The 22897-nt window shown below is 32.4% G+C and overlaps 1 protein-coding gene across 5 annotated transcripts in view; it reads right to left on the minus strand.

The window, feature by feature from the left end:
- Nucleotides 1-467: 467 nt before the first annotated feature.
- The window catches only part of EDEM3 (ER degradation enhancing alpha-mannosidase like protein 3), a 57748-nt gene continuing 35318 nt past the window's right edge, over nt 468-22897 (minus strand). Inside the window, exons 8-18 of one of the 5 annotated variants that reach the window (XM_031937031.1) lie at nt 22092-22175; nt 20365-20448; nt 19911-20035; nt 18251-18416; nt 17812-17966; nt 16806-16962; nt 15284-15478; nt 12544-12709; nt 8622-8807; nt 6715-6762; nt 468-4444 (exon numbers count right to left, since the gene is read on the minus strand). In XM_031937031.1, coding sequence (XP_031792891.1) covers nt 4038-4444; nt 6715-6762; nt 8622-8807; nt 12544-12709; nt 15284-15478; nt 16806-16962; nt 17812-17966; nt 18251-18416; nt 19911-20035; nt 20365-20448; nt 22092-22175 — 1773 coding nt within the window. In that variant the 3' untranslated portion in view covers nt 468-4037. The remainder of the gene's footprint in view (nt 4445-6714; nt 6763-8621; nt 8808-12543; nt 12710-15283; nt 15479-16805; nt 16963-17811; nt 17967-18250; nt 18417-19910; nt 20036-20364; nt 20449-22091; nt 22176-22897) is intronic. The other 4 variants (XM_031937026.1, XM_031937028.1, XM_031937029.1 and 1 more) reach the window with 4 other exon arrangements.

The raw sequence follows: 22897 nt of genomic DNA on the forward strand, positions 1-22897 counted from the left end.
AGGTTCCAGATCAGATGCACCTGCTAGGAGATTCTCAGAGGAACCAATGTGTGACACGGAGAAGAATGGACTGGAAGACTGGTACCAGAATTCTGCTCTGGGCTCTGCTACTAACTAGATGTGATCTTACACAAGTCACTGTGCCACATCTGATTTTTATTAACTGAAATTAGAGCAAAATTCATACTGAAAACAGACACACTGTAGCAGTACAGATGGTAGCAAAGGTATTAATACAATCCTGAGAACCACAGTGCTAAGTATCTAATAGAATACTAGCTGAGATGATAAAAATGCTTTTTGTTAAACTATTTTTAGAACTTAATTAACTCCACAGGAAATTGTTTAAATCTGAATTAATAAAGGAAATGTGGCAAGGACAGCAGGAAAACTCTCAAGACAACATCCAATATATGACTTTTCTGCAAAAGTTACAAGATAAACTAAAGATTCAAATAAAAACTTGATTAGAATATTTACATATTTTATTAAATCTTTACAATCAGCAATTATAATCAAATACACAATTATATATACAAGGATTATATACATTTCTGCCCAGACTTTTACATCACAGTACACAGTTTTCCTTAGAAATATTGTATACATTTATCACCAAACAGTAAAATCCAACAGTAGTGTTACAGCACCTGTTAGTACAGACATCTTTTTTCATAAATTACATTTATAAGAAAATATACGGCTGTAAATTGGGCTTTTAAAAATGTCTTTTATAAAATCTGAACATACAATATTTCATTCACAGAATGTTTTTTTTTTCTATGTTCTGACTGAAGCCTTGTGCATAAAACAAACTATTGGAATATTTACTAGATTTCTTATCCACCCCCACCCCCAAATTATGAACAACATTTGATTAATGCTGAGCTTTCTGCAGAGATGGACATTGGGTTTGGTAGGAGAACAAATGTTAATTTTATTGTAAAACAGTTACAAAATGATAAATAAAAGTAGACAATAAATATCTTTAAGAGAATAAGAACTGACTTAGAGAGGATGATTTTAAAACTCTCATTTTAACTGATCCAATATTTAAGGAAAATGTTACAATGATTGGTTCTGATAAAAGAACTCTACTGTCATTGGGAGTCTATAAAATATATACCCAACAAAACCCCCCCACACCCCATTCAACAATATCTGATAAATTATAATTCTCTTATAATTGGAAGTTTCAAAGAAAAATTACTGAAGATTGATGCTAATGGTTCAAAGAACAGTTATGAGCAGGCTGAGACTCTAGTTTTCTTTCTATTAGGTTATTTCTTTCTATATTTTTAAATGTAAAAATACCTGAATTAAATTATCCCCTTTTGCTTCCTGCCCTTTTCCTTCATGTTTAACTTAATTTTCAGGTTAAAATCCTTGATTCCAGGTTTGTAAACAGAGTGCAAATTCCTCCTGGTCAAACTATTTTTATGGCTCTGGTGATCACTTCAGCTCAACCTCCAGGCAGTCAACAATTAACTGAGGTAGACCAGATGTTTCTAAGTTCAGGATTTTTTTTTTTTTTTAAGTCTCCCAAATTTATAGGAAACAATTAATCTATACGAGTATGTTAAAAAAAAAAAAAAACAAACCCAAAAACCTTACTTGATACTGCTGGGGTTTCTTCTTAATGAAATAAAAGACTACTTCGTGGCAGTATGATAAATTGTTTAAGACCCTAATGCTGGCAAATTATAGCCAATGACACAACTGGGCTAAGTGAGGTGAAAACTACCTTATTATCCTAAGGATAAAATTAAAAATTGTAATTGTTTAAAGCAGCTGGCCTAATTTATCAAGGTTTTTATTTGTTTTTAAATGAGTCAAATCCTTAAAACAAGTGAACAAGTGCCTTTCTGACCCAAAAGAAAAGAAAGAGGTCCCCCTACTGGCCAAAGGAGAGAAGTGTGGCAGCAAGCGGGTCTTCACTCACTGATGCTTTCTCTGCAATGCTGGGTTCTTGGTGGAAAATAATTACTTTGTTTTGGTAATTCGGAAAGCTTAGATTCTGGAAGTACCGGCTCTAAGCTACAACAAAGTGGTGCACATAAGGCTGCCATAGTCCAAGTTTGGAAGACCATCTGCTCTTCCTCACCAAGACCCAGCCTCCTTACATCAAGGCAAGTCAAGTACTATTAAGCTTTAGCTGTTTTGGCAGTTTTTTAAATCAAGATTGACAAAGCACTTTATCTGTCTTGCTTTATTCTGTAGTATGAAGCTTTACCTTCACCAAATTTCACAAGCAGAAAGACTTTTTGGAGTAAGACTTAATTAAGGGCCAGTGAAGATCTTGTTTGCTATCAATTTCTTTCTAAAGTGAACTCTCGTTAGATTTAATTTACTCCCGCCTTAATTATGTTTAACTAGAATTTTTTTTAAAGCAATTACTTCCCCCTTACAAAAGAATACACCATTTATCTGGGATCTAAGTCATACTGTACATGAATATACATAACTACAAATGCCAGACAGCTATTCTGATTAATAGCTGCATATACCGTTAGAAGTTCACCAGTACCACAAAACTGTACATAAAGAAAAAAAAGTCATTTTGCCAAATGATAAAAGGCAGATGGAGGGCTTAAGCGGGGAAAGAAAAGAGATTTAAGCCTTTCTTATAAACTTTTAAATTGATTCATAAATGTTTGGACTGAATTATAAAATTAAGCCATGATTTACTGCTAAACAAGACGTCTACAGAAATCAAAAGTTAATTAACCAAACACTTGTTAAATGTGGCTAACATTAGATTGCCACAAAATAAAGTTTTTCTTAAAGCTATGCGTTAGTTGCTATTGTGTGAATTTCTTCATAGATGACCACAAATTTTCTGGTACCCATTCAAAAGAATACTTATAAGAAAAACATGATTCAATAGAAAATGTGAATAGCCCTAATTGCAACTTTAAAAGGAAAAGCCCTCAAAGAAAAAAAAAAAAATAAAACAAAACAAAACCAGTTATCCCTGGATTTATATATCACCACCATAGTTTTATCATGGCTCTAATAAGCTGAACATATGGAATAAAATGTAATCAGTTGTTGGTGATACTGGCCTTATGGCTCAAATTGCATACTAAAAGTGTGATATATTATAAGGCTGATGATGTTTAGAGGTAACATCTTCAAGAGAAATGAACTGAAAAAAGACTTGTGGTCTAGTCTACAACAGAGAACAACACTAATTTCTAGTGTTAATGAGTAGTTATAGCTTTAAAAGCTTTTACCATGGCAGGCCCAAAAGGAAGTTTGTATTGCAAAATTGTATATATTTTTTTTGGCCCTGTTTTTCAAAAGTACTAAGAGACCATTTCCCATAACATATTACAATGACCTATTTGCCTGGTCCCACTGATAGGCTTCCATGCAGAGAAATTCACTGAGAAAGCACATTAGCTTCACCTTTGGTTTGTATACAAAGGGCAATGTCAAGAAGAAACACCCAAGTCACCTTGTTCTTTTGCCAATGAAAGAAACAGATGAAAATAACGAGCAAAAATGTTCTTAATATAAACACATTTGCTTTGTAACTAACTTTACCAATTGTAGTGGTGTTTGTAAGGCAGCACAACCCTGAATGCTCACAGCACTTACCTACCTTTGTCTTTACAAGGCAACCCAACTTTCACCTCTCAAAACTCTAGAGCCAGGAGGTAATAAGGGCTATTACATTAACCAAATGCATTCATGCTTCTCCCTTTCAGTGGCTGGGTCAACCTGATGCCCAGGAATGCCCATTACTTCTAAATCAGAGATATGCTATCATTGTATTGCAATGCTGCCGTGTGTGGAGGGGAAAACAGCAAGCTCCCATTCTTTCTAATGGGAAAAAGTTTTAAACAAGGCCAATCCTAACATAGCATGCACTGGATTTCCAGGATTTTTAAATAATCCAGTCAGAACCTGGTTGCTCATCACCATATTTAACAACTCCCACATGAGAGCCTTCCTAGGCATTAGGGTCTACCTTAACCAAAGTTCACCTTTTTTCCCTTTTTAAATACCCACCAGAAGATTTTTTTTGTGAGTCATAGTTCATCTTTTTCCATCATTTCAAAAGCTTCTATATCTTCATTCCAGTCTGCTAATATGGATTCCATAGGCTGGACTTTATTATCCCAGCTAACATTAGGGCTAGATTCCTCCTCAGTTTTTGATTGTTCTTGAGGCTGGTTATCTAATTCTGTACATTCACTGTCATGGATTGCAGTCTCGTGGTTTTCAGTGGGACAGGAATCTTCTTTGGAAGACAAAATGCTAGCACTGTCCACATCAGCAGGAGGTACAGAATCTGGTTGAGAAACAGGAGAACTTTCTTCCATAGACTCCTGACTGACTGAACTAAGGTCCTGAGAATCTGATGTAGTCTTTTCAGATTTTTGATTCTCAGAATCATTTTCAAAAGACTTTTGTTCCATGTTTTCTACTTCCAGATCTTTAAAAGAATAAAAAAAAAAAGCTTCATGAGATTTAAAAGGAAGTACAAAGTAATAATACTACTTTAGACCAAATTTATCCCCTCAAAGGCAAATTATTTTTTCCTGTTACAATTTTAAAAAGCCAAAGGTCTGAGAATTGACATAGGTCCATTCTGTTAAAAACTGCATTAATATTATCATGAAAATATTCAATATTATTTTCTAAACAAGTTCACATCAAAAAATGCATTACTTATAAAACTGAAAGACAAATATTCAATTAATTAAAAACATGACTTATATTGATATTTATCAGTAAAAAGTTTGAAAACTTTGTAAAAAATATACACCTAATCATATCACCTCTCCACAAAAAAGCAAACAACTTATCAAATAAGAAGAGACCTACACTGAAGAAAATCTCAATTCAAGAAAACAGCTACCTTTATGATACTTTTGTAACAATATAATATTTTCTTTTTAGCTAAAATTTCCATTATAATCCAGGTATAATTAAATAATATTTAGAAGATCCTTAAGATCTCATAATTTTAATCTTATGAGATATATTAGAGTTTTGGTGAAGGGTCTTCAACATTCAAGAAAGGAAAGAGAACAATCTGTCACTACTGAGGTAATACTAATGATAATGTTAACAATAATAAGTAGCAGCTAACATTTATACAGCAGTTACTATGTCAGGCACTATGCTAAGTGCTTTACAATTATTATTTCATTTGCTCACAATAACTCGGGAGGCAAAATGCTATTATTCCAAAAGTGAATTCTATCTCAAATTTAATAACATTCATTCTCAAGTCCAAATGGTAGTCTAAAAATGAGATTATACTTCTAGTAATGCCCCACACAATGAAACCTCAATAAAAGATAAAAAGATGTTTTGAATGCTGTAAGAAAATAGTTAAAAAGCACTGAAATTCCATCCATGACTTCTTGCTGGCTTGTGATGACAGAAAAAGCAAAAGAAATAAATTACTGTGCACAATGTTATGAGTGAGGAAATAAATAATTAACAAATGCTTAATTAGGGAAAATGTATAAAGAACCAATGGGTTCTTCCCTGGGACTTAAGGAATATAGGATTTCATGTCTCCTTATTAAAAAAAAAAAAAAAAATTCAGAGAATGAGATATTAGGAAAAGATGCAATAGTGCACCATATGCAAATGTTTTGTTTCTTTGAAAACAAGGAATAGACACATACCAGAAACCAATTCAAAACTGAACTGATAATTATAATGCCTACTCAAAATCAGCAAGGTAATATTGACTAATATAGATTTAAACTACTAAGACAACTCAAAATTTATATCACGTTTTAAGTTGAGAAAGCATTTTTCCTCACAGAAATCCTGTATAAATATTACCTTCCCCATTTGGGAGGTTGGAGGAGATGAGAAAATTGAGGCTAAGAGGTTAAATGATTTGCCCACTCGTACACAGCCAGTGTTGGAGAAGGCATTTGAACCTAGATCTCCTTACTCTAATTCAACAACAAAGCCAGTGCTCTTACAGTAGTATACTGTGCTGCCTATCATTCATGCGGGTCTAAGGGAGTGCAAAAATAAGTTCTTCAAACAGGCTTCCCTATAGTGGGAGGAACGAATGAATGACAACTATTACAATGAACTTCCTTTAGTAACAGACTGTTAGAACAGGAAGGGACCTTACAAATAAATCAAGAGACAGAGTTGCCCCCCAAATTAAAGTTATTTTTCATTATTGTCAGCCATGCTATTCTTTTTAATCCACTGTCCTGTGGTGTTTATTTTAGTTTACTACATGGATAAATATTGAACTATAATTATAATATAACCTAATATTGATTCAATTATGTAAATGTATGGTTTACAGAAAGTAAAAATACTAAAATAAAGATTTTTCAAGAACAAGGAAATTTCTTCCTACAAATAAGACATTAAAAAGCTATTTTACTACATAGAGGAATACTGCTTAAGAACCCTTTTTTCTACTACATAGATGTGCTCACATCCACCCTGAGACTATAAAACACTATCATCTCCAAAAAGGACTCATTGAAAAACAGTACATTCTTAGGAAAAAAAAAAAAAAAAGCTAAAATTGCAAAAAAATTTTTTTAAAATACTGTAATAAAAATTGGTATTTATACACAAATAGTCAATATATTCATTAGTTAATATACAGAGTGGCAACAATATCTATTATTACATATATATAATGTCATTTTTAAAAACAGCATTCAACTTGATACATTAACTTGAGGACTATTCATTCAAGATACTTACTGCTATCAAAAATGTAGTTTGGAAGCATTTTACCTTTAAATATTGTTGCTGAAATTCCAAGAGCAGCAGAAAGGGCAAGAGGAGAGGAGAAAGAAAATGCATTAAATAATCAAAAGCAAGAATTAATTCACCTGTGTTTGATGTAAACAAATGAATGAAAAGGGATGGATCCAAGATTCAAAACAAGTGACCATGAAGAAATCAACTTAGCAAGCCACTTTGTTCTGTTCTTACTCACTAGTAAATATTAACATGTAGAAAAAAATGTCAATTGATAATAATTAAGACCATAACAGATATAATATTTCCTTCTTTGTTGAATAAGAACAGCATGGGGATTGTAATGTCATCTGTATTCTTTCCATCACCAGCCATCTGGAAAAGTGGGGCAGTGTCGCTACTGCTCCCCTCATTGTCATCTACCCAATGATAAATATAATAAACTTGAAAACACTTTTTCATAAATACATGCACCCATCATGATTTTTGTCGTTTATTTTGTATACACAACTAAATCAAACTATTATTATTATAAAACATCAGAAACCACATAACAGAAATAAATTTTCCACTAGACCATGATCAGATCAGCATAGAGAATCTAGTTTATGAAGTCTCAACCTGAAAAACTACTCAATTTAAAACCCCCATTTGGATGTTTATTAGGAACTTTAGGGTAAAGAAATAATCATATAATTGTAAGAATATGTATAGAAAAACTGCACAAGTTTAACACAGATTGGATCACTTGCCATGTAGGGGAAGGGGTGGGAGAAAGGGAGGGAGAAAAAAATTTGAAACACAAGATTTTGCAAGGGTAAATGTTGAAAACTGTGCATATGTTTGAAAATAAAAAGCTTTATCAATATCAAAAAAAAAAAAAAAAGAATCACAGAAGTAGATATGTATAATTCTTCTTGACTGGTTAGAGTGAAGAACAAGACATGAAGAACACGTGGCCTTATTTGAGTCAGCAGAGTTCCTTGCATTGAGGACTACAGTAAAAATGTGTCTCCCCTTTGGATTATGGAAATGAGTAAATGGTGCATATGACATCAAATGATGCTTTCAGATTCCTAAAAAACTACTTTAGTCTAAAACAGGGGTCCTCAAACTACGTCCGCAGGCCGGATGCAGCAGCTGAGGACGTTTATCCCCCTCACCCAGGGCTTTGAAGTTTCTTTATTTAAAGGCCCACAAAACAAAGTTTTTGTTTTTACTATAGTCCGGCCCTCCAACAGTCTGAGGGACAGTGAACTGGCCCCCTATTTAAAAAGTTTGAGAACTCCTGGTCTAAAATAAAGAGCTCAGTGGCATTAAAAAACAAACAAAAAACATTGTTTTGGATTTCAAACATAAACTATTTGCTGTTGCATCCTCTTTGGTTAGAGCTAAGTTTGTTGCAAAGTTTGGCAATCAACAGAATGAAAGTTATATTTCTATTATGAAAGCCTAAGATAGCTATTTGATGAAAAGAAATCTTGTGAGAAGGAACTATAATCATATTGACTCTTTAAAAATTCTGTCATCTTGCTAGTAGAAAATCTTATCACAAAAGAAGACTGAAAGAGTAAAAGTAGACTCAGTGAAATTGGATGGGGAATATTCTATATGACTAATCCCCTGTGTTTGTATCATAGTACTTCCTCTATACATACATATCAAAACACTATGACTACTAATATAAAACATTGATGAATTATAATTTTTTATAATACTCCTAAAAATTTGAAAAAGTAGAAGGCAAAAAGGAAAACTTATTTCAGCTTATTTTAAGCACTAAGATATATAGTACTTTTAAAACAATATTTTTCAAATTTTATCTACAAAGAAAATGATGCAACTTACTTTGTAATCAATCAGAGCTAGTATTGACTTGTATAAGAAACTAATGACTTTGTCCTTACCTCGATCTTTTGCTTTATCAGAGAGAAGCACTTCTACCTCCTCATATTCCTTGATTGCATCCAATATAATATTTCCTTCTTTGTTGAATAAGAACAGCATGGGGATTGTAATGTCATCTGTATTCTTTCCATCACCAGCCATCTGGAAAAGTGGGGCAGTGTCGCTACTGCTCCCCTCATTGTCATCTACCCAATGATAAATATAATAAACTTGAAAACACTTTTTCATAAATACATGCACCCATCATGATTTTTGTCGTTTATTTTGTATACACAACTGAATCAAACTATTATTATTATAAAACATCAGAAACCACTAGCTTAAATCTGTCTGAATGGGTACCACCGTTGACTGATTTTCAATTTATTTTTTCTAGTTTCCATTTTTATAAAGGACAAAATAAAATGAATCTCCTCCCCTTTACTCAATGATCAACAGACTGATGAATTTGTCACTATTTTAAAAGGGGAAAGAGAGGGAAAATCCAGTGGCTGATCTTCACATTTCTAGTAACTGTCCTTCAAAGTCATTTACATCTTATTTTCACCATGTTCCAACAACTTTGGGTAACAGAAATACTCTACAAGAATAGTTTTCATTTCTTCCCCAATTCCTGTAGCAACTAGTATGGAATTCTATAAAATAGATATGAAATAAAATAACTGAATAAATTTAAATGTTTTGCATTAACAGGTGCTATGCTTAATATAATAAGGAAAACTTTTTATTCAGTAAGTTCTAAGGTTTTTCTTAGGTAGTAAAAGCAACTTTTAAAAAAGAAAAAGTGATATAAATGTTCAATATTTTATATTTATAATTAAGCAATTTAATTTATACTATGTAAAAATGACAAAAAATTAAGTCTCTGATGAAAACGACTCAATGGGGAACTAATATAATAACAGAAGAGTCAGATTAGAAATCAAGAAACTCATGCTCAAAAGACAGCTCTACCATTTTATTTGTATGACTTTGAAGTTAGTTAAGTTCTATGGGTCTCCCTTGGCTTCAAAAGGAGGAAGTTGAACTAGAAAATCTTAAAAGTTTTTCTTTTTCTTAAGTTATGATTGAAATTTCCAGACGCTACTTAGCAAACTAATTCATTTTTATCACCTTCAAAAGAAGTCCACAAATCCTATGGACTTTTAAGTTTAAAAAAAAAAAAAAATATATATATATATATATATATATATATATATATATAATACCTTATGAAGTTTAAATTAAGTTAAAAATGTACAAGTATGACAATATCAATGGCAAAAAAACAAATAATCTAATAAAAAATCAGCTCATTAAGAAGTGAAGGCTACCACTGCTAGACCACTAAAAAAGCTCTCTGAAGGACAATAGGAAATGAGAGGAATCCCATGCACCTAGAGGAGAAATCCAAGAATCTGCACTTAAAAACAAAAAAAAAACAAAAATGAAGAGAATGGAGTTTGCAGAGTTAGCCAACTCTAGCAGTATACCGAACTCTTGTCTCCTGGCAAGCGTTCATCAAAAAAGGCCACAGTAATCCTAGGAATCTTTGCAGCTTCATTTGTATGGAGGGGCTAACTTTCTTTCCTAACAGGGCCACTGAGCTGATAAATGAGGGGATATACCACACAAAGATGGAGTTTGTCAAGTTTAGCAAAATATATGACTAAATATTTCCTACAAACAGGAAAGAAAGGTAAAGGCACAGCCAGATATATCTGGAAGTATTGGAATGGGCCAAATAAAATAGTAGTTAATTATCATCCACTCTCAACCTAGAGGGAAGTTTTTAATGGAGTCCCTCAAGATTTGTCCTTGATCCTGTGCTATGAACATTTTTCATCAATAACTTGGATAAATGTATAAATGGAATGCTTCTCAAATTTGCAGATGACGGGGAAGGGCAGTTAAAATGTTGGATGGCGGATCCAGAAGGGCAGCAAGCAAAGGCTCGATTAATACTTCTTGGATTTGCTTTAGAAGGAATTCTTGTGATCTCATTCGTGTATGTGCCTCTCCAGGTCCATACACCTGCTTAACTGCAGGACTCAAGGCCATCTTGACCTGGCTTTGACCCCTTTTATTTTTATTTATTTTTTTTTTTTATTTAATAGCCTTTAATTTACAGGATATATACATGGGTAACTTTACAGCATTAACAATTGCCAAACCTCTTGTTCCAATTTTTCACCTCTTACCCCCCACCCCTCCCTAGATGGCAGGATGACCAGTAGATGTTAAATATATTAAAATATAACTTAGATACACAATAAGTATACATGACCAAAACATTATTTTGCTGTACAAAAAGAATCAGACTCTGAATTATTGTACAATTAGCTTGTGAAGGAAATCAAAGATGCAGGTGTGCATAAATATAGGGACTGGGAATTCAATGTAATGGTTTTTAGTTTGACCCCTTTTAAGTGCCAGCCAGCAGACTGGAAAAGACTGGGGAGGACCAGGAACAGGTAGCCTGGATACAGGTTGGCAAAGAGGTGAGGTCGCATCACTAGAGGATGTCAAGTTTCTCCTTGGATCCCAAAAATACATTGTCCCTTCATGTACTGATTGATTTATTTGCCTTTTGTTTCTTGAGTGTATGCCGTTTCAGAGCTTAAATAGAGAGTGCTTAGCTACAAACCTTAAACAATGGTGTCTCTCTCTTTTCTTGCTTCCATGGTCACTGGGAGAGCCAATAAAGCTGGCCTATCTTTGGCAATTCACACATGTGTTCCTGCCTGCTGCTCAAAGAAGCCACTTAGCTGGGCTACCTAGGTCTACCACAAATTGAGGTTATCTAATATGACACATATTGCTGAGAATAGCAAAGTTATTCATAACTGACATCCCACAATACTGCTATTATTTTGTACACAGTACATTTCACTTTGCATGAGCTTGTTAAGGACATGCTATGGAGGCTCTAAGAGAACTGACCTGTCCCTTTACTTAGGCATGGTCCTTAACATGAGCTCATGGAAGTCTTTCTAGGTTTTTCTGAGGAGATCTGGCTCATCACTTTTTATAGCACAATAATATTCCATCATAATCATATACAATTTATTCAGGCATTCCCCAATTGATAGACATCCCCTCCCCATTTGAATCCTTTTTTTTTTTTTTTTTTGCTGAGGTAATTGGGATTAAGCGACTTGCCCAGGGTCACACAGCCAGGAAGTGTTAAGTGTCTGAGACTGGATTTGAACTCAGGTCCTCCTGACTTCAGAGCCAGTGCTCTATCTACTGTATCAACTAGCTGCCCCAGCCCTAGGTTAGATTTCAAAATTGATCTGCCTCATCCTGTCTTCTCTTTCTCTGCCACAGAGGAATGAAAAGCTCACTTTTGTCCTTGTCCAAGCCAGTCCTTCTCCTTGTACACCTGGTCCTGATTCTCTCACCTCTTACAGAAGTTTGTTTCATCATTTTTCTATTCCTCAATTACCCAACCTCTCCTTGATGTCTGGGATGTTGCTTAGGAACATTCCTAAATTCCCCTGCTCTTTAAAAACAATTCACTTGACTTTATTAACCCCTCAAACTACTGATGAGCTAGAGCTATGGTAACTAGCAAAATAAAATCTGAATGAACCCATCAAAAATCTTTCATACCAATGTGCTGTAAGTCCCTTTCCACCCATTGTGATGCTTAAAACTGTTGAAAGTAATGGGACATAGAAGTATGCTTTTGTCCAAATGTTCAAAGATGTGAGCTTCCTGCAACAGTCACTGTGTCCTTAATGAGATACCTGTTCTTAGTGACTACCAAAAGCTATCCCACTAGCAAATCCACTTACAAAAAAAGGTAAATTGAACTTTACAAGCAAGAAATTTAATAAGGACCCTAAAAAAAAAAAAAAAAAAAAAAGTAAATTTAAAAGTCTTTAAAATGATGTGCTTACCTATTCTGACCAAGTAACAAAAGAGAAAATTACTTACCAATAACAATGCCACCAATAGCTCCAGCTTTTTGGATGTTCCGAGCCTTTTCAGCAAACATACACTGGCCTCTTTGCATCAAAGCAATTTTCCCCATCACCATTTCAGGATTAATAATCTCTGAACAGCCATTGTATGGTTTACTGCTTGCAACAAATCCTCTTGTCTTGAAATATATAACAAGTGATTAAAAATATGATTAGAACAAAGAATTTTGACTCTCCAAGTAATTCAAGAGTAATCACTAAATACAGTATTTGAGGCTTTCTTCCTAAAGAAGGATTCAGTAGAACTCATTTCATTCCCATGCATTATATCACACTTGTACATTTTAAGCTAATTTTTGGATTACATTACATCACAAGAACAAACCAGAAAATATCTTGTTTCAGAGTACTTATTATTTCCATGACTGTATTAGTCCAATCACTGGCCATCTAATACATCACTCTGCACAGACTAGGTGTTCAATAAATATTTGTTGGGTTAATTCACTTGGATTGCAAATGGGATCCTGACAAACTAACCAGAAAAAAACAACCAGGATGATAAGTACTTTAAAAGCGGGTTATGAGGAAGGATATTCAACAAAATTCTGAATATTTAGCTTTGAAGATGAAGCTAAAGTAAGACATGACAGCTTGTCTTGAAACAGTTGAAGGCTAGCATGTGGAAAAAAAAGAAATTTCTTCTTTATTGCTCCACTGAGAAGAATTTCAGCAGAAGTTATTTTAAAAAAGACTTCAGATTAATATAAATGTAATGTGAGATTCCATATACTGAATTCAATTTGGTAGAATCCAAACAGTCTATATTCTACCAAAAACATATCAGCATTTCAAGAAATTATGTTTTTATGAAATTTCCAACTCAATTCCCTAATTCCCAACTAGTTTTTAAGAAAACCAAAATGAAACTATGTAAAGTATATAACAACTTGGAAAAATAATCTTCAAATTGCTTTAAATACCTGGGAGATAGCATGGTACAAAAAGGTACAGGATTTGGAGAAAAAAGGAATTAATTTCAAATCCCAAAGGGGGCTTTTGCTATCTGTGTTACTTTAGGCAAATCACAATCTCCCTAGGTCTCAATTTTCCTCACCTTTCAAATGGGTAACTGGATAAGAAGGCTTCCAGTTTTTTTTTAAAAATATATCAATTAAAAATAAATATCAAATAAAAGTAAAATCAAAAAAATAATAAAAAATTTTAAAATATTAAATATTTAAAATTTTTAAATATTTTAAATAAATAAAGGTATGACCTCAAACAATGGTGAGCTCACTACCTGAACAGACTACTTGATTTACTGCTGAACTTTCATATGTAAAAGATTTTGAAAAATATATAAAAAGTATATACAAAGATATAAAGATAGGAAGATTCTTCATAAAAAAGAAATGGTTGTCGTTAAGCCATGAATTTAAGTTAAAAAAAAAAAAGTAATTGCAAAGAAAGGATATAATGTGGTTTAAGAGCACAATCTATGATAAAGACCATGGATTATACTCAATATAAGCCTAATATGACATAACTACCAAAAAAGGAAATATAATCTTGAACTTCGCCAATAGAAGGATGTTTTCATTGTTGAGATTAATATGTTATAAGATAGGTAATCTATGTTACTAATAGCTACATTGGTCTGACTCCATTTTTTTCAGTGAAAGCACATCTGAAGACTTACATTTTTATTATAGATGCCATATTTTAAGAACACTGAAAAACCAGAATATATACAGAGGAGAATATCCAGAATAATGGACTCCAAACCATTTCATAGGCAATAACTGAAGAAATTAAGGAAAGGATTAGTATAGAGAAAAGAAGTCCTGAGGCAGGTTAGAAAAAGGAGATGGAAGAAAGAACATAACAGGTTTTTTCAAATATTTTGAAGCTATCACATATAAAAAAATGATTATGTTTGCTTCTTGTACAGCTCCAGTACTAGGACTAACAGCACAATTGAAGTTGATGTCTATTAAGCTAGGATTATGATTCAATAAAAAAAGAAATTAACAACCAGCACATCAAGTATATTAAAACTACCTAGAATAAAGAGATCCTGACTTACTTCTTTATTTCCTTCCCTGATTGTAAATAAAGTAGGCACTGCCCAGAGTAGATATTTAAAATGTTAAATGAATAAATGAATTAAAGTTGTTCAAAAAGGAATGAGATGATTGATCACTATGTTTCAGAAGCCTTGTAGAAAATTATATGACTCCTAAGAATATTTGTTGGTTGACTGGTAATGCTGCGTATACAAACAAAAAAGTTTCTTTAAAAAACAAAACAAACTTTTAAACAACCATAATTATATCAAATTTCCTGAATGCTTCAATAATTTATAAAAGATTAATTAGAACATGAATTGCCTACCAAAGCTAGGCACTAAGTATACCTTAACCTTCTATATGATAAATAAGGTCAAAGACCACCCCCCCCAAAAAAAAATCATATTCTCTATATATCATCCAAAAGAGCAGCAAAGAAGCTTAAAATATGAAACAGGTTTTCCATTTAGGAGGTGCAGAAAAGCAAATTTTTAGGCAAAAAATGACAAAATTACTATGGTGATATTTACATTTTTAAAAGTTTAGCACATTCAAATCTTAATTTTTAATTTTTTGGATTTGTGAACATTTAGTATTTTTGTTAAAATACAATGTGGATGGTATTTGAAAAAAATCAAAAAGCATTAGATACTTGTTAAGATACATGTGATATACACATACCCCTGATTTGTGTTTAGACAAGTCCATCCCAAACTGTGCTGGCCCTGCAGTCAATACTACCCTGCCAAAAAATGGGTGGGAAACTATTTGAACAGCTCGAGGTGGTAACTGTTGTTCTTTCTGTTGCTGACTAGACAACTCAATCATCTCTTGCATGAATCGCAAACCATCTTCAGCATCAAGTGAACTTGCAGCCTAAAATGAAAATGAAACAGCTTTAGATGGAAAATTAATGACTTTACATGTTCTACAAAAGATTTTTATTTTCTGGTGCTATTGATGCTGAATGCTAGGCTTTTTTCCACATACTCCAAACATATGTATAATCTCCCCAGTATTAAGAATAAAAAAATACTTCTACATTATATTACATCATATTTTCTAAAGTTAATCAGTCTGGATTTTTTAATCAGAAGCCATAAACAACAGGACAGAAGAATTCATTTTTTAATCATTTTTTATTAGGGATGGAGTATCATGACTTTCATATTCTGCTTTCTTTTGTCTACTCTACTAATTATCCCAGAAGGCAGAACTATGAACAATAGATGGAGTCACCAAGCTCCATCTTGTGAGATAAAAATTTCCTAAAATTAGGACTATTCTAAAGAAAAAGAGCCTGCCATGGACAGCAAGGGAGATAGAAAGTTTCCTCTCTGTAGGTCTTCAAAAAAACACTGAATGAATACTTTACAGGAATGTTGTGCAGAGAATATGGTGTTTAGGTACAGGCTGTTCTAAATGGCCTTTAAAGTACCTTCCTAATAAAATTCTATGACTGTTTCTCTTACAGAACGACCCACTGATTTCCCACATAATTCTTTTCCAGGGCTATAAGCTGACATCCAGCAACAACAAAAAACTATCTATATGTATAGTTTATACAAACTGGATATATTAATAATGTAATTCAGTGGCTCATTTAAAAAAATATTCCTAAATGCAAATAGTTCTGAAGTACAAAATATAGTATAATTGTTAAAATTTTATTCAGCAAGATATTGCAAAAAATACTTTTAAGTGACGAGATTAATATAATTTTATAAAATGGACTCAGTACTTAACAGGCAAACCAAAATATGCACAAAGAATTTAATATTTCTGAAAATTCCGGTTAGTTTAGTTGTTTTGGCCCAATGAATGAAATGAAAAAAACAACACATGTTAAAAATAATACGTATAACACATGTAAAATAGCCAAGTAACAACTCCACAGCCCATTTTCTTTTTTTTTTCTGAGACAATTGGGGTTAAGTGATCAGCGTCACACAGCTAGAAAGTGTTAAGTGTCTGAGACTTCAGGGCTGGTGCTCTACCCACTGTGCCACATAGCTGCCCCTTTCCTTAACTTTCAAATAAAAAGGCTGAACTAAGATTCTAATCCAGTATACAAAATTTCACAATTCAAATGCCATATTGAAACTTTCAGCATATCAAACAGTTTTAATTGTTTCATTTAATGCTAATAAAATATTAAAAAGGTATTGAAAAAATTTCTTTAATTAACATAGCAGGGTCTTACTTGAATTGCATGCTGGACCAACTGCACTCTTCCATCTTTGAGATGAATCAAACTAACTCCCATCTTTTTTAAGATTTCTAAATGCTCAGGATTACTGGCCATGAAATCTCTGGCTCTCAGTGGGGGCTTAGGTCCACTGCCAAAGCTCTCCTCTCTGCTAAGAATAATAAACCAGGATTACAATTATATATTTTAAATAGTGAGTAACATATATATAAATATATATATATATATTTAAATAGCGAGAAACAGGTATTTTTGTTACATGATTATGTCTATTACCCAAGTTCTTTTGCCTCAGATTATCAGTGTGATTACTGGAAGTGATTGAGTGAGTTGCCTTAGGTTTGTTTAGGGGGGTTGGATTTTTTCCCTCCTTTTAATGAATAAATAATATTCTCAGGATTAAAACTGACAAGAATGAACATAAAAAGATGATTGTGTCATCAACTCTCAACAATTCCAACACAAAGGCAATTTTTTTCCCCTAAATTTATAAATTCCTAAAAATAAATTTATTTAATGTTTATGGGTGACATGTATTTATCTGGTCCTACTCTGAATTGTAACTATATGCATTTCACTTCAAAACTGTGAACTCCTTGAAAGTGAAGGCCTTGCCTGATTGATCTATGAATGTCAGTTTCCACAAAGCAATCAATAAGTATTTCCTGAATGACTTGGTGAATGGACTTGACAAAACTATATTGCATAAAACAGCTACAGAAAATACAGTTACATATTAATAACTCAGTTATTCATTTTTCAATTAAAAAAATGATAGCACTAACCAAAAGAACCCCTAATGTTGCCATTCATATATTTCTATAAAAAAATAAAACTTTATATTAAAAACAAAAATAAAGTTACCAGTTTTAACCATAGAACTGTATATTTCCCAACAAACCATTATTATTCTAACCATTTTCCTAGTTCCCTACCGGACATGACCAGCTCCTTTAATTATTCAAAATTTCATATCGATTTAAATGAAAATCTATCTTACACTCGGACAACACCTCGAGGACAGCTTTTATCCACCACATTTTTCAAAGGTTCACGAATGCTCTGGGCATACATTGGATCATTTGGGAAGAGAATTTGAGTATTTGGACATGTCCAATCAAAGTTACTATCATCTAATTCTGTATATTCTGTAGTCTGTAAGAAAACAAAAGTTAAAAAAAAAAAAGAATTAATCACTCCTTTAACATATCATGATCTAATAAAATAAAACTTTAACCAAGAAAGAACACTCTCAATAAAATACTGCAAAACAATTGGCAATAAAGTAAAAAAACTTTTATAGAAACTATACACACAAACTATATCTAAGTGAGAAAAGAAAGTGTTACAGTGAAATTAAATAACCCCTTTGATAGATTTATCTTTGTGGCTACAAGTACAAATGACAATAAAATATTTAATTGAGAAAGGTAACTCACTGTGTTTTTCTTAGAGACTGTTTGATTTGTAGTAGAGAGCCAAAGAGGTAATAGATGAGCTTCTGTTGTAAAAATGTAATCTTCTATATCAAAAATAATATCTTCTTTATCAGCAAATAGGAGATAAAGATATTTAAACATTTCAGCCAAGAAGAAAGAGTCCATTCTAAATATAAAAAAATACAGTATTAAAACTTCCAAATAGCTTAATAGCCAATGCAAAGTCATTTTTTTTTTCTTCTAATCCATATGCAACCCTACTTAAAATTTATAAGGGAATTCTTAAAAAGTTCTAATGATCCCAGAATGGCACTGCCAATCTTAGCTCTAATTTTATTTTGAGCCAAAAAAATCGGAATGAATCACAATGCCATAAAGGTGAGAAAAGAAGAGCAAGGCCTGCTTCTTCTAGTCCTACTAAAAAGTGTAGGAGATAGGATTCAAAAACCTCTGTTTTACCATTTCTACTAAAGGTTTGTTTATCAATCATGTGACAACTACTAGTCAGTCACTTTACCTTCAGACTTAGTTTTACTCATCATACAGCAGAGACAGATCATCTGACCTATGCTGACTTCCTTAATGAATTATTCCTTTTCAAATAATACCATAAATCACTGCAAAACTATTAAAATATTCAAATCTTATTTCAAATGTCAAAAGAAAATGCTGGCGAGTCAAAAACCATACAATTGGAACAAAGTTACAATAACAATTTCTTATGGGGATAAGCTATTCCACAAAACATCTTATCCCCAACTCCACTTTGAGATCAGATCCCTTAGCTTATAGAACTGTGTCCAAAATAGGCTCTGAATGAAGGCTTCTCCCATGAGGGTTGCATATGCATTTTGTGGACTTCATTTGGCTGCTTGGTGACTTTTTTTGTGTACTCATTTCTGGATCTTCAGTTGTATTCTGGCTATTTGATCATGTGACCTAAGTACATTTTCACACAAGAAGCACTACTGCGGTACTAAATATGCTGAATTTAAGCCCTTTCTTCACTCTGGTCCAAGTCATTTACTCTCTCTGGGTCTCAGTTCCTCAATTTACCCCAATTCAAGATAATAACATTCATAATATAATAACATAACATAATCATAGCATAATAACAATCATAACAATCATAATCATAACATAATAACATAATAATTCTACTATAGCACATTTTTTATTATTAAAATATTCTACCATAGAGTCTCACCGAACAAAATCTGCTAGTAATTTTTTTTTTTTTTTTTTTTTTTGCTAAACAACAGAACAAAAGGGAGACTAAACAACACTACCCACAACTAGGGATAAGGTGATTAAATATAATGCTGTTTATCTTGTGCTAAACTCATTATTTAAACTACTCAATTTCAATTTCAGATCACTTTTAAACACTACTTTGTTTCTAAATGTTAAAAGAATAGAATACCCTCATTTTTGATACTCATATTGTAAGATTTAAACATTTTAATTATTAAATATTAATTAATAAACATTAAACAATTATTAAGTTATTTCAAAAAGCATAGATAGAACTGGTCTCCAAAGAGTTTATTTCCTTAAACAAATTTTGTCAATGTGGTAAAACTTATTTAAACATTAATGCAAGTGTTTTAAGTAAGGTAAACATTAACGTGAAGAAAAAGGAAGGCTAGGAGCATTTTACCTATCCTCATGACTTCCAGTACGAACATCTTTCATGGCAGCAAACCCACAAGGCACTCTAGCATATTTATTTAAATTTTCAATAAGTGTTTTCCCTACTTCGAGGTAGTAAGGATCCCCTGTAGCCTATTAAAAAAACAAACACATATATAAAAAAAGTATAAAATATGCCACATAAGTAGAATCTACTTCTAAAAATAATTCGAGTACAGTTAAACACATAACGTTCACCACATTTCTTAAATAGACAAAAAAAAAAAACTGTTCCACTTTGGATGTATGGATAGAACAGATGATGCTATCTATGATATCTTCCAATAACCATGCGTTAAACAGTGACACACTTACCCAATGAAATTCAATAAGGATTTTGAAAATTTAATTGTCACTGTCAAATGGCAAAATATATAAAAGGATATGAGGACATGGGGAGGAAAGAAAGAAAATTATCTTACTTTATATAAGAAGTAGGTACTTTCTGCAAATTCTGGTCTTAAGGGATGCTGAGCCCAGTGTACTCTGAAATCTGTAGTAAAAGCCTAAACAAAATTTAAAAGTACTTACTATATAAAACTTGGATGTAAAAACCCACAACAAAATTAGCAAAATGATCAAATTCTAAATAGTTTTGAAATAGCTTAGAATACTACAAATGATATACAACACTCGATTAAAAACATAAACATATTATGTATTAAGAGGAAATAAACATTTCTTTTTTAAAAAAAACTTTTGATCTTAAGTGATTCAAATTTATAAGATTAAGATAAATGGTCAAAATTCAAAGAAGAAAAAATCCAATTAATAACCATGTCAAAAAATGCCCTAACAAATTAGAAAAATGTAATTAAAGCAATTTTGAGATTCTACTTAACAGGGTTTAGATTGGTAAAGATGACAAAAGAGGAAAATGACCAACATTAGAGGTACAGCAAAAAAACAGGTCTACAAATATACTGGTGGAGGAGCTCTGAAATGGTTATGGCCATTCTGGGAAATGAATCAGAACTATGCCCAAACTAATCTGTACTATTAATCAGTATATATTATTTGATGACAAACTAATAATATTCTATATACTATATCTACAGAGCCTAAACTTCAAAGAAATAAGAGGACAAGGACTTAGATGTGTACAAAAACATTTATAGCAGCTATTTTTGTGATAGTCAGAAACAGGAAATTAAGGAGATATTCCTATTAGGAAATGGCTAAGTGAATTGTGCCAGGTGCATGGAATATTATTATGCCATGAGAATTTATGAAATAGGCATCTTCAAAGGAAACCATGAAGACCTCTAGGAAATGATGTGGTGAAAAGTACTTCCTTGCCATTCCTCCATAAACCATTCCATCTCTTGGCTTTTGCAATTTTCACTGGTGGTCTCCCATACCTAGAATTCTCTCCTTCCTTCTCCTCTCCACCTCTTAGCATCCTTACTCAGCTAATATCTCACCTGCTACAAAATGTATTTCCTGGTCCTTCGTAATCTTAGTGCCTTGCCTCTGAGATTATCTCCAACTATTGTGTTTGCCTCTTCCATTAGACTTTTAGCTCCCTAAGAGCAGATATTGTGTTTTTCCCCTTTTTTATATATTCCGCAATTAGCAGAGTGATTGGCACATAACAGGCACTTGATAAATGCCTGTTGATTAAGTGAAGTAGGAAACCAATTTACATAAACTTCAAGAGAGCTTTAGGACAAGTGAATGAACTACTTAAGTGCTTCAAAGAATTCTTCCCAAGCAGCTAACCAAATAATTTTTTAAGACAAGACAACTTAGATACATTTTTGAAAACATGAATTCTACCTTTTACCAGGAATTTTAAAGTTGATACTAAAAATTAAATCTAGTGGCAGCATATTAAATTGGTAAGATAATTATCATATACATAAATTGTTATTAAAAATCAAATCTAATCCAACACCAAGATTTCATAGAAAGAAATAGCTGTTTGAGAAGAATGTCAAAAATATATACATGTAACTGTATGAAAAACTGATGGCTTCTCTCATTCAGAGGAATCCATCTATTAATAATGCATGATTGTGAAAACACGAAAAGTACAAGTTTAAATAGAAAACAATTATACTATAATGTTTACATCTTCCACAAAATATTTTTTTTTTCTTTTGAAAATAAACAATGTATTGTGATCTCTATGATTTTTGTTACTTACTTCTGGAAGAAAATTGTGCTTTTTTATCACCTGATACAACATTTCATGAGTTTCAATAGCAGGTCTAATATCACCTTTTAAAACCTAGAAGTCATAGAATAAACATATTACATACATTTTGCTAGCTAAATCATCTGTGATCAACATCATGCAAAAACACACAAATTAATTTGCTCATTTTTTAAAAAAATGTGAATACCATTTTTTTTTGCTTGAAGCCTTTTCATAGGCAACTCTTAAATCCATGTGATCCTGTTTATCATTTAACTTGGTCTAAGCATAAATATTGTTGACCCTCTCAGAAGATACTGGACTAAACAATATATTTATTGATGATCTATTCCAATTTTGAAAATATCAACAGAAATCAAAAACTAGCTACAGGATACATCCATCTAGAAAACTTAGGGTTTAAAAGTAGTTAGGTTAGCTAAGTTGCTTTAAAGTATGATGTTATTTTAATACCAGGGTCATGAGATCAATCCCTATGGGAAACAGGTTGCAATGGAAGGTAATTTATCCACATAATTAAATACTGGATACAAGAATCAGAAGGACTGGGTCTGAACCACAGCTTGACTGACTGCAAATTTGAAAAAATCATGTAATATCTTAAAATGAGGGTGTTAAGATTAAGGTCCTTTTCAGTTCTAAATCCTATGCTCACATAAAAATCAAATCTGATCTGACTCCTTCCTCCACCTGTCTTTCTTTCAGTGTCACCATAATTCTCTCAACTCATTCATATCCAAAAACTTTCTTCTTCACTCTCAAACACAGTAACCAAATATTGTATATTCTTCCTT

Source organism: Sarcophilus harrisii, chromosome 4 (assembly GCF_902635505.1).
Source record: "Sarcophilus harrisii chromosome 4, mSarHar1.11, whole genome shotgun sequence".
NCBI classification, from domain to species: Eukaryota; Metazoa; Chordata; class Mammalia; order Dasyuromorphia; family Dasyuridae; genus Sarcophilus; species Sarcophilus harrisii.